Source organism: Perognathus longimembris, chromosome 27 (genome assembly GCF_023159225.1).
Source record: "Perognathus longimembris pacificus isolate PPM17 chromosome 27, ASM2315922v1, whole genome shotgun sequence".
NCBI lineage: Eukaryota > Metazoa > Chordata > Mammalia > Rodentia > Heteromyidae > Perognathus > Perognathus longimembris.
The window spans coordinates 2745963-2759602 of NC_063187.1; the positions used below are offsets into that span (position 1 = coordinate 2745963).

General features: G+C 47.1%; 1 protein-coding gene across 1 annotated transcript in view; it reads left to right on the forward strand.

Annotated features, from left to right (window-relative positions):
- Abcc9 (ATP binding cassette subfamily C member 9) overlaps nucleotides 1–13640 on the forward strand; it is an 82187-nt gene that overhangs the window by 50392 nt on the left and 18155 nt on the right. Inside the window, 11 exon segments of the mRNA XM_048335157.1 lie at nucleotides 1600–1701; nucleotides 2807–2891; nucleotides 3655–3735; nucleotides 4566–4703; nucleotides 4802–4927; nucleotides 6848–6944; nucleotides 7351–7580; nucleotides 8440–8588; nucleotides 9337–9406; nucleotides 10105–10262; nucleotides 11487–11579. Coding sequence (XP_048191114.1) covers nucleotides 1600–1701; nucleotides 2807–2891; nucleotides 3655–3735; nucleotides 4566–4703; nucleotides 4802–4927; nucleotides 6848–6944; nucleotides 7351–7580; nucleotides 8440–8588; nucleotides 9337–9406; nucleotides 10105–10262; nucleotides 11487–11579 — 1329 coding nt within the window.

Consider the following 13640-nt stretch of genomic DNA (forward strand, 5'->3'; position numbering starts at 1 on the left):
AGGATGACTCCTGGCCATCTCTAATGTCTCATTTAACCTTCCTCTCGGTTAACGGAAATTCCAGATCACTAACCGACTGCAGAATACTGACCTACCTGTCCCTTCCCCCAAACCCAAGCCCTTCGTCTTCATTATCTCCCTCGCCTCTTTATTTTCCTCATTATTGCAAATTAAACCCTTAACAGATAGAGCATCTGGTAAAATCTGCAAGCCAAATGAAAAAATAGGATGGGGGAAAGACTTTATTCATTTTTTTTTGACAATTAAACTCTTTCACTATGATTTCCAATAAGGAGCCCAGATGTACAATTTCAACATGGAATGGGCTTCCCATTTTTAAAGTTATAATTGTTATTATTATTATTATTGGTCCATGTGTGCCCGTTTAGGGCCTTATAGTCGTGTACAGCTCTCTTACTCATGGCTGGTGTTCTACCTCTTTGACAATGCCTCCAGTCCAGCTTTTTGCTGGTTAATTGGAATCCTTTGTCCTTTTCTGTCAAATCCTGATCCTTTAGGTCTTAGCCTCCTATGTAGCTAGGATTCTATTCTCAAGCCATAGGTGCCCGTTTCTTATTCTTTGTTTTGAAATATTCATATTGTTATATTATCTATGTATGTTTTACATACTTATAATTTAAAATGTGTTCATGAAGCCACAAACAAATGCTTTAGTTACAGCATCAATTCATGGTTTGTTTTTTTTTTTTGTTTGTTTTTTTTGGCCAGTCCTGGGCCTTGAACTCAGGGCCTGAGCACTATCCCTGGCTTCTTTTTGCTCAAGGCTAGCACTCTACCACTTGAGCCACAGCGCCACTTGTGGCTTTTTCTATATATGTGGTGCTGGGGAATCGAACCCAGGGCTTCATGTATATGAGGAGAGCACTTTACCACTAGGCCATATTCCCAGCCCCCAATTCATTTTTTAAAAAGGTTTATATACAATACTAACAGTTAATTAAAATGTTTTTTTGTTTTGTTTTTGTAGCAGCTTGAACTCAGGGCCTAGGCATTGTCCCTGAACTTTGTTGCTCAGGGCTGGTGCTCTTAGCCCTTGAGCTGTATGTAACACCACATGCAGCTTTTTAGTGGGTCATTGAAGAGAAGAGTCTCACGGACTTTCCTGCCCAGGCTGGCTTTGAACCAAGATCCTCAGATCTCAGCCTCTCGAGCAGCTGGGATGACAGGCCTTGAGCCACCAGTGTCTGGCTTTAAAGTGCTTTTTAATATAAAGCAAAGTATCTGGCTCCTTGAGAGACTTGAGTATTGGTTGGCTTTTAATTATTTTAAGGTGTTCTTTTCTCTCATTTTAGAAAAGTAAATTTCAATTTGTGGTTGATAACCTGCACTTTGTCAGAATAACATCCAGTGTTTCTATGACATTTTGATTTAATTCCAGCCTCTTCCATGTAGGTAGCTTATCTAATCATTTCCGAATTAGGCCGATGGTTCTTAAAGTTTTCTCTTTTAGAAGTTTACCCACTTCTGTGTCTGAGATAGGTCACCAACCTTTATTTTTCCTTAGTTGTATTAAAACACACACAGACCACAGGGCCTTTGCATAACTCCAGTATCTCCTTTTTCCTTTTCCATTCCCAGCAGAAACAGGTATTCGGTGGCTTATGCCGCTCAAAAGCCTTGGTTATTAAATGCCACCGTGGAAGAAAATATTACATTTGGAAGTCCTTTCAACAGACAGAGGTAATTGTTCATGTATAAATTTTTGAACTGGATCAAAATTAAAACAAACGAAAACCCCCAAATACAAAAAACCCCACAAAACTACTTTTTTTTTTGGTGCCAGTCTTAGGATTTGAACTCAGGGCATGGGTGCCGTCCCTCAGCTCTTTTGCTCAAGGCTAGCGCTCTACCACTTTAGCCACAGCGCCACTATTGGCTTTTATTGGTGGTTTATTGGAGATAAGAGTCTCACAGATTTTCCAGGCTGGTTTTGAACCATGATCCTCAGATCTCAGCCTCCTGAGTAGCTGGGATGACAGGCGTGAGCCACCAGCACCCAGCAAAAAAGAACAAAAAGGAAAAAAAAAAGCTACTCTGATCCATTGCTTTGGTCCTTGGTTTCTGCAGTATTTCCACCTGAAATTTCCTTCTCTCTCCTTACTTCATTTCCATTCTGCTGAACCAGGGCCTCTGAATCAGCTTGTGCATAGGTGTGCAAGTGCACACCCATGCACACGTACAGGGAGGGAGAGAGCGACAAAGAGAGAGGTAGACAGAAAGGAACAGAGGAAAACAGAGAGCTAGAGACAGAGAGACCAAGATGAAGAAACAACAGAGAGAAACAGAGACAGAGAAACAGAGAGAGGGGGAGGGAGGGAGGGGGGAGACGGAGAGGGAGGGAGAAGGAGGGAGAGATTCTGAATTCCCAGCCAGGAGAGGTTGGATAGGCAGCAGGTCTGCCCTGTAGCTGTTTACACCTGGGGTTGACAATAGAAATACAAACTCCAGAGCCCCGGGCTCTGTGGTTCACGCCTGTCATCCCAGCTAATCAGGAGGCTGAGATCTGAGGATCGCAGTTCAAGGCCAGCCTGGGCAGGGGAAAAAATAAATCTGTGAGGCTCTCATCTCCAATGAACCACCCCCCAAAAAGCCTGAAGTGGAGCTGTGGCTCAAGTGGTAGAGCACCAGCCTTGACAGACACACACACACACACACACACACACAGAGCTCAGGGGCAGCCCTCAGGCTCTGAGTTCAAGACCCAGAACCAGTAGAAAATAAAAATGTTTAACCCCCAAATACCTCACAATGTTGGTTATTTTTTTTTTTTTTGCCCCCACCAAAGGTACAAAGCTGTCACAGATGCCTGCTCCCTTCAGCCAGATATTGATTTATTACCATTCGGGGATCAAACTGAAATTGGAGAGAGGGTGAGCTGCCCATCATTTAATGAAGCAAATGCACAGGAAAGCCATTGACATGATCTAGCGAGGTCTCCTGGTTTGTACATGCAAGCGGGTCTCAGGAAGTCCCGGAAGCTTGGGAATTGGGTGCTATTCTAGCCACACGTCTGCAAGCACAGACTCAGGTGACACGTGATTACACAGTGCCTGGAGCCATTATTGAGTGACTACTGCATACATAACTCCGTCGAGACCACAGAGGAATTCTCTGGGAAAGGAAGATTCTAGAAGCCCTGGCTGGGACCAAATGTGATTCTGGCCAGCTGGGAATAAAAAATATTCAGGCCTGATAAATATTTATTTATTTATATGTATTTTATTTATTAATTAATTTATTTAGTGGTCCCTGGGGCTTGAACTCAGGGCCTGGGCGCTGTCCCTGAGCCTCTTTGTGCTCAAGGCTGGTGCTCTACCACTTGAGCCACAGCGCCACTTCCAGCTTTTTTTCTGAGTAGTTTATTAGAGAGAAGAGTCTCACAGACTTTCCTGCCCTGGCTGGATTTGAACTGCGGTCCTCAGATCTCAGCCTCCTGAGTAGAAATGAATGTAACTAGTCCAAACTATGGATATCCTTCAAGCATTGACTGCTAGAAACTTTGAGACTTTTTCTTCCCGATATTGCCATCGCTTAATTCATCTGTGACTAATCGTTTAAAAATTTTTTTGAGGTATTTAACAGATCCTTCACTAATGGGGGACATTGAGGGGATTCTCGATGCTTCTCTCCCAGGGTATCAACCTGAGCGGGGGCCAAAGGCAGAGGATTTGTGTAGCCAGAGCGCTCTATCAGAACACCAACATTGTTTTCTTGGTAAGATGGCGTTGCTTTTGTTCCTTCGTTACTTCTTTTATTTCTGTTTATTTTCCCTCTGCACCGATGAGTCTTTAAATACACAACTACCTTATGGAAGGAGGCTTTGTTTTGAAACAACTTGGCATATTCAAAACACACAGACTATCATGGCTTACTCGTGTGTGTGTGTGTGTGTGTGTGTGTGTCTGTCTGTCTGTCTGTCTGTCTGTCTGTGCCAGTCCTGGGGCTTGAACTCAGGGCCTGGACACTGTCTCTGAGCTCTTCTGCTCAAGGCTGGTGTTCTACCACTTGAGCCACAGCTCCACTTCTGGTTTTCTGGTGGTTCACCGGAGATTAGAGTCTCATGGACTTTCCAGCACAGGCTGGCTTTGAACCTTGATCCTTAGATCTCAGCCTCCTGAGTAGCTGGGATGACAGGCGTGAGCCACCAGTACCTGGAAAACATATATATATTTTTTTAAGATGAGAGAAAATAAAGCTTTTATTTTTGAATGAAAAAATCTTCCTCTTCAGTCCAGAGTCTTTTATTTTTATTTGCCGGTCTTGAACTCAAGCCCTGGGCGCTGTCCCTGAGCCTCTTTGTGCTCAAGGCTGGGGCTCTACCATTGAGCCACAGCTCCACTTCATGTTTCCTGGTGGTTCATGGGAAATGAGTGTCTCATGGACTTTCCTGCCCAGGCTGGCTTTGAACCGCGATCCTCAGATCTCCTGAGTCGCTGGGATGACAGGCGTGAGCCAGCAGGCTCCAGTTATTTCCATCTGTGCTCTTTGGGGCATGGAGTAGTATGCAGGAGAGAACACTCATGGTGTGTGTGACCCGATGGCAGGATGACCCATTCTCGGCCCTGGATATCCACCTGAGCGATCACCTGATGCAGGAAGGGATCCTGAAGTTTCTCCAGGATGACAAAAGGACGCTGGTTCTGGTGACACACAAGCTGCAGTACCTGACACACGCTGATTGGGTGAGCGCGGGAGGGGGGCGGGGCCTGCGGGGGGGGCGGAGCCCGCAGGCTCTGCAGAGCTTGCCCGTGACCTTCCCACTGACCTTGGCGCCTCGCAGATCATCGCCATGAAAGATGGAAGCGTGCTGAGGGAGGGGACGCTGAAAGACATCCAGACCAAAGACGTGGAGCTGTACGAACACTGGAAGACGCTGATGAACCGGCAGGATCAAGAGCTGGAAAAGGTGAGCCCCGTGGTAGAGCGCCCGCCTCCCATGCACGAGGCCCCGGGTTCGATTCCTCGCTTCCCCGGGAACACAAAAGAAGGCACGTGGTGCTGTGGCTCAAATGGTAGAGCGCCAGCCTTGAACCAAAGAAGCTCAGGGACAAAACCCAGGCCTTGAACTCCGGGCCTCAGGCTGGGACTTGAACTCAGAGCCCTGGGTGCTCTACCACTTGAACCACACCTCCAGTTTGGGCTTTTTGGGGGGGATGGTAAATTGGACCTAAGAATCGCTTGGGTTTGTCTTCTCTGGCTGGCTGTAAATCTCACTGCTTAGATCGCAGCCTCCTGAGCGGCTGGGATTACAGGTGTACACTACCAAACGCGTATTGGACCGGCAACCATGTTCTTTGTCCTATCAAGCAAGCAAAAATAAACTCCTGGGGGTGGGGGTTGATGTTTCCCAGAATTCTCCCCGCTCCCCTCTCCTGACCTGGTTTAGTAAAGATTTCTTGGATAAATGAAAGTGCTCTGTACTTAGTCCTCAACACAAACTCAAACCTCAGCACAGTTTCAAATAGTGAACCTGTCATGGATGTACTATGTGTATTTATGAAATTTGCTTTAATAAGGATTCCCTCCCCCCCCCCAGCTTTTTTTGTGGGTGTGCCAGTTCTGGCAGTTTGTCTTGAACTCAGGGCCTGGGGTGCTGTCCCTGAACTTCTTTTGCTCAAGGCTAGTGCTCTATCATTTCAGCCACAGCTCCACTTCCGGCTTCTTCTTCTCCTTCTTTTAACTGATAGTTTAGTGGAGATCACAGTCTCACGGACTTTCCTGCCTGGGCTGGTTTTTGAACCCCGATCCTCAGATCTCAGCCTCCTGAGTGGCTGGGATGACAGGCGGGAGCTACTGGCTCCAAACCACCAAATGCATTTCTAAAGGAGGGTATTTATGAACATCAGTGCTACCCTTAGAAGAAGCAGATCTTCCGAAAGGGATGTAAAAATAAAAATAACAGGGGCTGGGGATATGGCCTAGTGGCAGGAGTGCCCTGGGTTCGATTCCTCAGCACCACATATACAGAAAATGGCCAGAAGTGGCGCTGTGGCTGAAGTGGCAGAGTGCTAGCCTTGAGCAAAAAGAAGCCAGGGACAGTGCTCAGGCCCTGAGTCCAAGGCCCAGGACTGGCCAAAAAAAAAAATAAATAAATAAAATAAATAAAAATAACACAAGCAGCGGTGGCGGAAGGATGCTTTAAGACTGGAGGAGGAAGCACAGCCCTGGGGTGAGTTCGACCCCATTGTGAAATTCCCTCTGCACCTCTGGGACGTGAATTCTGGGTCTCAGTACTGAGTGTCAACCCTCGAGACTGATAGAAAGCCAGTGGTGTAAACCAGGCACTGGTGGCTCACGCCTGTCATCCCAGCTAATCAGGATGTGGAGATGTGGAGATCACGGTTCAAAGCCAGCCCAGGCAGGAAAGTCTGTGAGACTCTCATCTCCAATGAACCACCAAAAACAAAAGATGTTCAGGGGAGCTATGGCTCAAGGGGTAGAGCACCAGCCTTGAGCAAAAAAAAGGCTCAGGAAGAGCACCTAGGCCCTCAGTTCAAGCCCCAGGACCAGGAAGAAATAAAGCCATTGGTGTGTTGAAGTCATTCATGGGGAGGTAAAGGTGTTCTTTTTTTTTTTTTTTTTTTTTTGGCCAGTCCTGGGCCTTGGACTCAGGGCCTGAGCACTGTCCCTGGCTTCCTTTTGCTCAAGGCTAGCACTCTGCCAACTGAGCCACAGCGCCCCTTCTGGCCGTTTTCCATATATGTGGTACTGGGGAATTGAACCTGGGACTTCATGTATGGGAGGTGAGCACTCTTGCCACTAGGCCATATCCCCAGCCCCATTAAAGGTGTTCTTGTCATTACAAGAGATTCCATTTTCACTGCAGGACATGGAAGCGGACCAGACCACCCTAGAGAGAAAAACGCTGCGAAGAGCCATGTATTCAAGAGAGGGCAAAGCTCAGATGGAGGATGAAGATGAAGGTTAATCTCTTTCTCTCTCTTTTTATTTTGTCAGTGGTAGGGCTTGAACTCAGGCCCTGGACGCTGTCCCTGAGCTTCTTTCACTCAAGGCTGGCGCTCTACCACTTGAGCCACAGCGCCACTTCTGGTTTCCTGGCAATTCATTGCAGATAAGAGTCTCACCGACTTTCCTGCCTGGGCTGGCTTTGAACCTCGGTCCTCAGATCTTAGCCTCCAGAGGAGCTGGGATGACAGGCGTTAGCCACCAACTCCTGGCTCGCTTGGTTCTTTGCCTATAAAACCTCTCACTAGCTTAGCACTGGCTTTCCACTGAGCTGTTTTCCTTCCTCTTTCTCCACCTGCCAAGAATCTGGGATTACAGGCGGGAGTCCCTGTGCCCAGCCTCACTCCCCTTCTGTGTATGTAGAGGAAGAAGAGGAGGAAGATGACGATGATAACATGTCCACCGTGATGCGGTGTAGGACCAAGATGCCCTGGAAGACATGCTGGTGGTACTTGACTTCCGGAGGCTTCTTCCTGCTCTTTCTGATGATCTTCTCCAAGCTGCTGAAGCACTCTGTGATTGTGGCCATTGACTACTGGTTGGCCACCTGGACCTCCACCTATAGCATTGCCAGCGCCGGCAAGGCTGACCAGGTACCTGGGTGGTTCAAAGCCAGCCTGGGCAGGAAAGCCCATGAGACTCTTAGCTCCAATGAACCACCAGAAAACAAGAAGTGGAGCTGTGGCTCAAGTGGTAGAGCCCCAGCCCTAAGGAAAATAAATGGAGAGCTCTGAGACCGTGAGTTCAAGCCCTAGGACTGGCACGTGCGTGCACACACACACACGCACACAATTGAGATCTGCAATATTTCGGTCATCAGAAGAAACATTTGAGCAGAAGGCGTGGATTTGAACTGAAGGGAGTTCTGTTCACACGTGCAACACACGTGTAACTTGTGTGTGTCATGAGTCTCACAACCACACAGGTGTATATGTATATGCATACACGTATATATACACACACGCACATATATATGCACAATACAGATACATGCATACACGCATGCATGCTCATATATATACACACATACACGCACACATATATATGCCTGTGCACACGTATACACATACACGTGCATCTAGCACGTTTTTGTCATGGCTCTGATGAGTTTTGTTCTAACTCTCTCTACCACTGGTTGAGTGGATGATTCCAGAGAAGAATCAAGTTAATGTTACCAAAAAACAATCAAAGCATCTACTCTGATCTGAAAACACCATTGATTCCTCTACTATCCCAAACCTTGAAGGGAGTGAAGGAAGATGGCAGACTCAGGCTGGGCCCGTGGGGTGGGGTGGTGGTGGGACTCTACTTCAAACCTCCCATCCTTGGATCTCAGCTTCCTGAGTAGCAGGGATTACAGGCGGGCGCGCCTGAGCCCGGCCGTAGCTGCTTGCCGTCTGGATCTCTCGGGAGAATGAGGGCGCTGGTGAACTCTGGGCTTTTGCTTTGTAGACCTACTACGTGGCTGGATTCAGCATCCTCTGCGGAGCTGGCATTGTGCTGTGCCTTGTCACTTCCCTCACCGTGGAGTGGATGGGGCTGACGGCAGCCAAGAACCTGCACCACAATCTTCTCAATAAGATTATCCTGGGACCTATAAGGTAAAAAGTAAAGTCCTCATTTCCCCTTCCCACATGTGACACGATCAAAACCTCACCTTGCCCACTTCAGTGAAATGTGAAGAAGAAAAAAAACAAACTTCTAGAATGTCCAGAATGATGGAGAACAAAGTGAAAATCTTTCACGGAGCCAGGAGCTGGTGGCTCCCGCCTGTCATCCCAGCTACTCAGGAGGCTGAGATCTGAGGATCGTGGTTCAAAGCCAGCCCGGGCAGGAAAGTTGGTGAGATTCTTCTCTCCAAGGAACCACCAGAAAACCAGACATGGAGCTGTGGCTCAAGTGGTAGAGCACCAGCCTTGAGCATAGAAACAGACATATAAAATTGTACATAGAAACATAGTACATAGAAACAGACATGTTAAATTATACATAGAAACATAGTACATAGAAACAGACATATTAAATTATACATAGAAACAGACATATTAAATTATACATAGAAACATAGTACATAGAAACAGACATATTAAATTATACATAGAAACATAGTACATAGAAACAGACATATTAAATTGAACTCCCTTTGTACAACTCTTTAGACATGTCAACAATGTTGGAAAGAATATAAACAAATAATAATAATAATAATAAAAGGCGAAGACTTTCCACAATCATTCAGCAAATGCATGAGATAGCGTCTCGCCTCTGTGACCCACAATGTCCATGAGCCATGTGAAGGTTCTAGAACATTCAGTGAGATAATACAGAGCCGGTCTCCTCCTTGTGCAGGTTCTTTGATACAACACCCCTGGGACTGATTCTCAATCGATTTTCAGCGGATACTAATATCATCGATCAGGTGCGTCTCAAACTGCATTGCCCAATGGGGGCTCCACGGCGTCTCCCACACTTAGCACGGTGATTCTGGATCTTTCTTTTTCTGATCTTTGAGAAACATGATTATTTCCTCCATTCTCCATTTCCTGCCCATGTAAATACACCTATTTCCCCTTCCACACGTGGTGGAAACGTAACTCTAAAAGTGATTCTGGCTCTGGTGTCCCCCGCCTGTCATCCCAGCTACTCAGGAGGCTGAGATCTGAGGATCGTGGTTCAAAGCCAGCCTGGGCAGGAAAGTCCCTGAGACTCTTATCTCCAATGAACCACCAGAAAACCACAAGTGGAGCTGTGGCTCAAGTGGTAGAGCACCAGCCTTGAGCAAAAGAGCTCAGGGACAGCCCTGAGTGGAAAGAAGGGAGAGAAGGAAGGAAGGGAGGGAGGGAGGGAGGGAGGGCGGGAGGGAGGGAGGGAGGGAGGAGGAGAGTGAAGGAAGAAGGAAGGAAGGAAAGTAGGAAGGCAGGCAGAGCAAAGCAAGCAGGCAAAAGCACAAAAGGAAGGAGGAGGGAGGAAGAGAAGGAACAGAAGCGAATGCAATACAGGAAGGGGCCGGGCTGGGCAGGTGGGGTAGCTGGTCCTCCATGGCGGGTGGGAATGGGTGCGGGCTGGGATGGTCTCCTTGGCACTGAATCCAGACGTTCTGTGCCATCCTTCTTCTAGCACATTCCACCCACCCTGGAGTCCCTGACACGCTCCACCCTGCTCTGCCTGTCGGCCATTGGCATGATTTCCTACGCCACCCCCGTGTTCCTGGTGGCCCTCCTGCCCCTGGGGGTGGCCTTCTACTTCATCCAGAAGTACTTCCGGGTGGCCTCCAAGTAGGTCATGCTTTTCTTTCCTATTGCTGCTGGGGAAATAATGCAACAAAGCCCACGATGGTGGTGGGGGGGGGGAAGCCAAGCGCGGAACTGAGCAATGCCCCTTCCTGAGTTCAAATCCAGCTCTGGTTGTTACAATAATACTGACCCGCTCTGGCTGATGATTGATTTTTTTTCCGTTTTTTAAGCCGATCGCCACACATTTCTCTCAACTGCTTGTCTGGGCCTTTGCAATGGTAATGTGTGAACTGGTCTTTTGAAGTGTTTTCTTGTTGTTGTTGTTGTTCAATCAGTCCTGGGGCTTGAACTCAGGGCCTGGGCACTGTCCCTGAGCTATTCTGCTCAAGGCTGGCGCTCTACCACTTGAGCCACAGCGCCACTTCCAGGTTCCTGCTGGTTCATTTGGAGAGGAGAGTCTCATGGACTTTCCTGCCCTGGCTGGCTTTGAACCATGATCCTCAGATCTCAGCCTCTTGAGTAGCTGGGAGGATAGGCGGGAGCCACTGCTCTGGTGCCTGGCTTAGATGATTTTTGCTCATTTGTTAGTTTCATTGCGAATCATACCCTATTTCAACCAGTTATTCACTTGGGCTTTTTAGTTTTAACCATTTGGCAAGTCAATTTGAATGCAAAAGTCTGACACTATATATATTTTTATATATGTATATATAAATATATAATATAATATATAATATAATATAATATAGAATAATATAATTACTATAATATATAATATATAATGTCATCCCAGCTACTCAGGAGGCTGAGATCTGAGGATCGTGGTTCAAAGCCAGCCTGGGCAGGAAAGTCTGTGAGACTCTGATCTCCAATGAACCACCAGGAAACAAGAAGTGGCGCTATGTCTCAAGTGGTAGAGCACCAGCCTTGAGTGAAAGAGCTCAGGGACAGCACCCAGGCCCTGAGTTCAAGCCCCAGGACTGACCAAACAAACCCAACCCCCCTTTTTCAGATTGTGTCACACCTGAAGTAAGCGCTACAGGAAATCCAGCGACTTGCAGCTGCCATTCCGGCCTGGGGGATGCGTGGTGTTTATTTGGTCAGGGAAACTCGAGGACAGACCTTTGACGAGGATGTCCGTGGCGTAAATAAACATGGACTACAGGCGTCAGCGCAGCACTGGGCAGAACCCGGGAAGTTCAGTGCGGGTCTCTGACCCTTGACACAGGCGAAGCTTTCTTTTTCACCCGTTCCCTCTCCCCCTAGGGACCTCCAGGAGCTGGATGACAGCACCCAGCTCCCTCTGCTTTGCCACTTCTCAGAAACGGCGGAAGGACTCACCACCATTAGGGCCTTTAGGTGAGTATTCACCTTGCACACGTGAATGAAGGCCCTCTGGCTGGATGGGGAGGGGTCCCCCAGTGAGCTGACCCAGGAGTATAAAACCCGGGGTCCCCCACCCCAAGTGTTCACAGGCGATCACAGAGTCGGAGCGCCGGTGGCTCGAGCTCATGATCCTAGCTACAAGGATCGCAGTTCAAAGCCAGCCAAGTCCATGTGACTCTTCAGCAAAAAGCCAGAAGTGGCGCTGCGGCTCAAGGGGCAGAGCGCCAGCCTTGAACAAAAAGGGCTCAGGGGCAGTGCCCGGGCCCTGAGTTCAAGCCCCAGGACTGGCACACCCACAGAAAGGGTGCAAAAGAGGAGAGTCTGGGGGCAAGGCACATTTTATGCGTTTATAGACGTGCCAGAATGAAAGCTTCTTGCGTGAATAATGGAGGCTGCTCGCTAAACGCGAGGGGGAAAGCAGCAAGACCAACAAAAGACCAAATAATATTCTGGAGACATATTAACTCTGTGATTTAGGCCAGGTACTAAAAAATCCCGAATTCTGTTTGCTCATGGTAAGGTAGAGAAATTGATTTTATTGATGAAATCAATCTGGCTTATGTTTTTTTGTCTTGTTTTGTTTTTGCCAGTCCTGGGGCTTGAACTCAGGGCCTGAGCACTGTCCCTGGCTTCTTTTTGTTCAAGGCTACCACTCTGCCACTTGAGCCACAGCTCTACCTACACATTTTGCTGGTTCATTGGAGATGAGAATCTCACAGGACTTTCCTGCCCAGGCTGGCTTCAAACCTCGATCCTCACATCTCAGCCTCCTGAGGAGCTGGGATGACAGGTGGCAGCACCAGCGCCCAGCCGGTAGACCATTCCGTACTGTGAACTACCAACAGTTTTAAAAAGCTAGAATGATTGATTTCCCTTCCCCTCCCCACCCAAAAAAAAAAAGTCTCAGCAAAAGTTGAAATCATACTTCTCAGTCAAACTCTGTATTTTGGTGTGTGACTTGGGATATTTTTTTACTTCGCATTGACCATGTCTGGACACCTGAGAAGTCTGGGTGGTGGGTAGTGGGATAGCTTACCTAGGTCCTGGAAAACCCATGCAGGATCTTAGACATAACCAGAAGAATTCGTTATTAGCTGATGTTAACTCATTTGATAAGGGTTCTAACTATACCATCTTAAAGGTAAAAACTTCCCACAAAAAGTACATTCTGAGACTTTTGAAGGGTCCATGTGTTTAATTTTGTGTTAGGCACTGGCTCATATTGTTCATTTATTCCTTTGTCTCCCATCTCACTTAATAGTGGCTGGGAATATGGCCTAGTGGCAAGAGTGCTTGCCTCCTATACAAGAAGCCCTGGGTTCGATTCCCCAGCACCACATATACAGAAAATGGCCAGAAGTGGTGCTGTGGCTCAAGTGGCAGAGTGCTAGCCTTGAGCACAAAGAATCCAGGGACAGTGCTCAGGCCCTGAGTTCAAGCCCAGGACTGGCACAAAAAAAAAAAAGAGACTTAATAGTAAGTGTATGTAAAATTTTCACATTGAAATTATACAAACATTTGATAAAAAAAATAAAAACCTTGTTAGCTTGATACTTAACAGGAATTACAACCTAGCAGTCTTGTTGGAGAAAGAATTATCTTCATCCGTGGAGAGCTTGGAGAAGGAACCATATATAAACCCAGAGACAATATGCTATGGTACAGCAAAAAAAGGAAGTTTTGCAAACTCACATACTTCTAGGCTTGAAATTCTTTGCGGCAGGGCCTGTTTGCTATAATTCTTGAGAGTGTTGGTTGAAATTTTCAGAGCTTCTCTAAGGAAAAGGTTTGGGCTTCAACTAGTGTTAAGTCTGGTCCCAAATTTCAGTGGAAATTCAAATTCACACAATCGGGATTTTATTTAGAGGTTCTCCTAATAGACCAATCCTTCATTTTGCTCTATTGTCTTAAAATTTCTGTTTCAAACAGCTACATTACTTGATTAAGACAATGTTAAAATGAAAAAAAATATTTAAAAAGCCAGAACGAGCAAGCGTAGAAAAGGCAGGGTATGGCTGGCTCCTAAAGATGTTT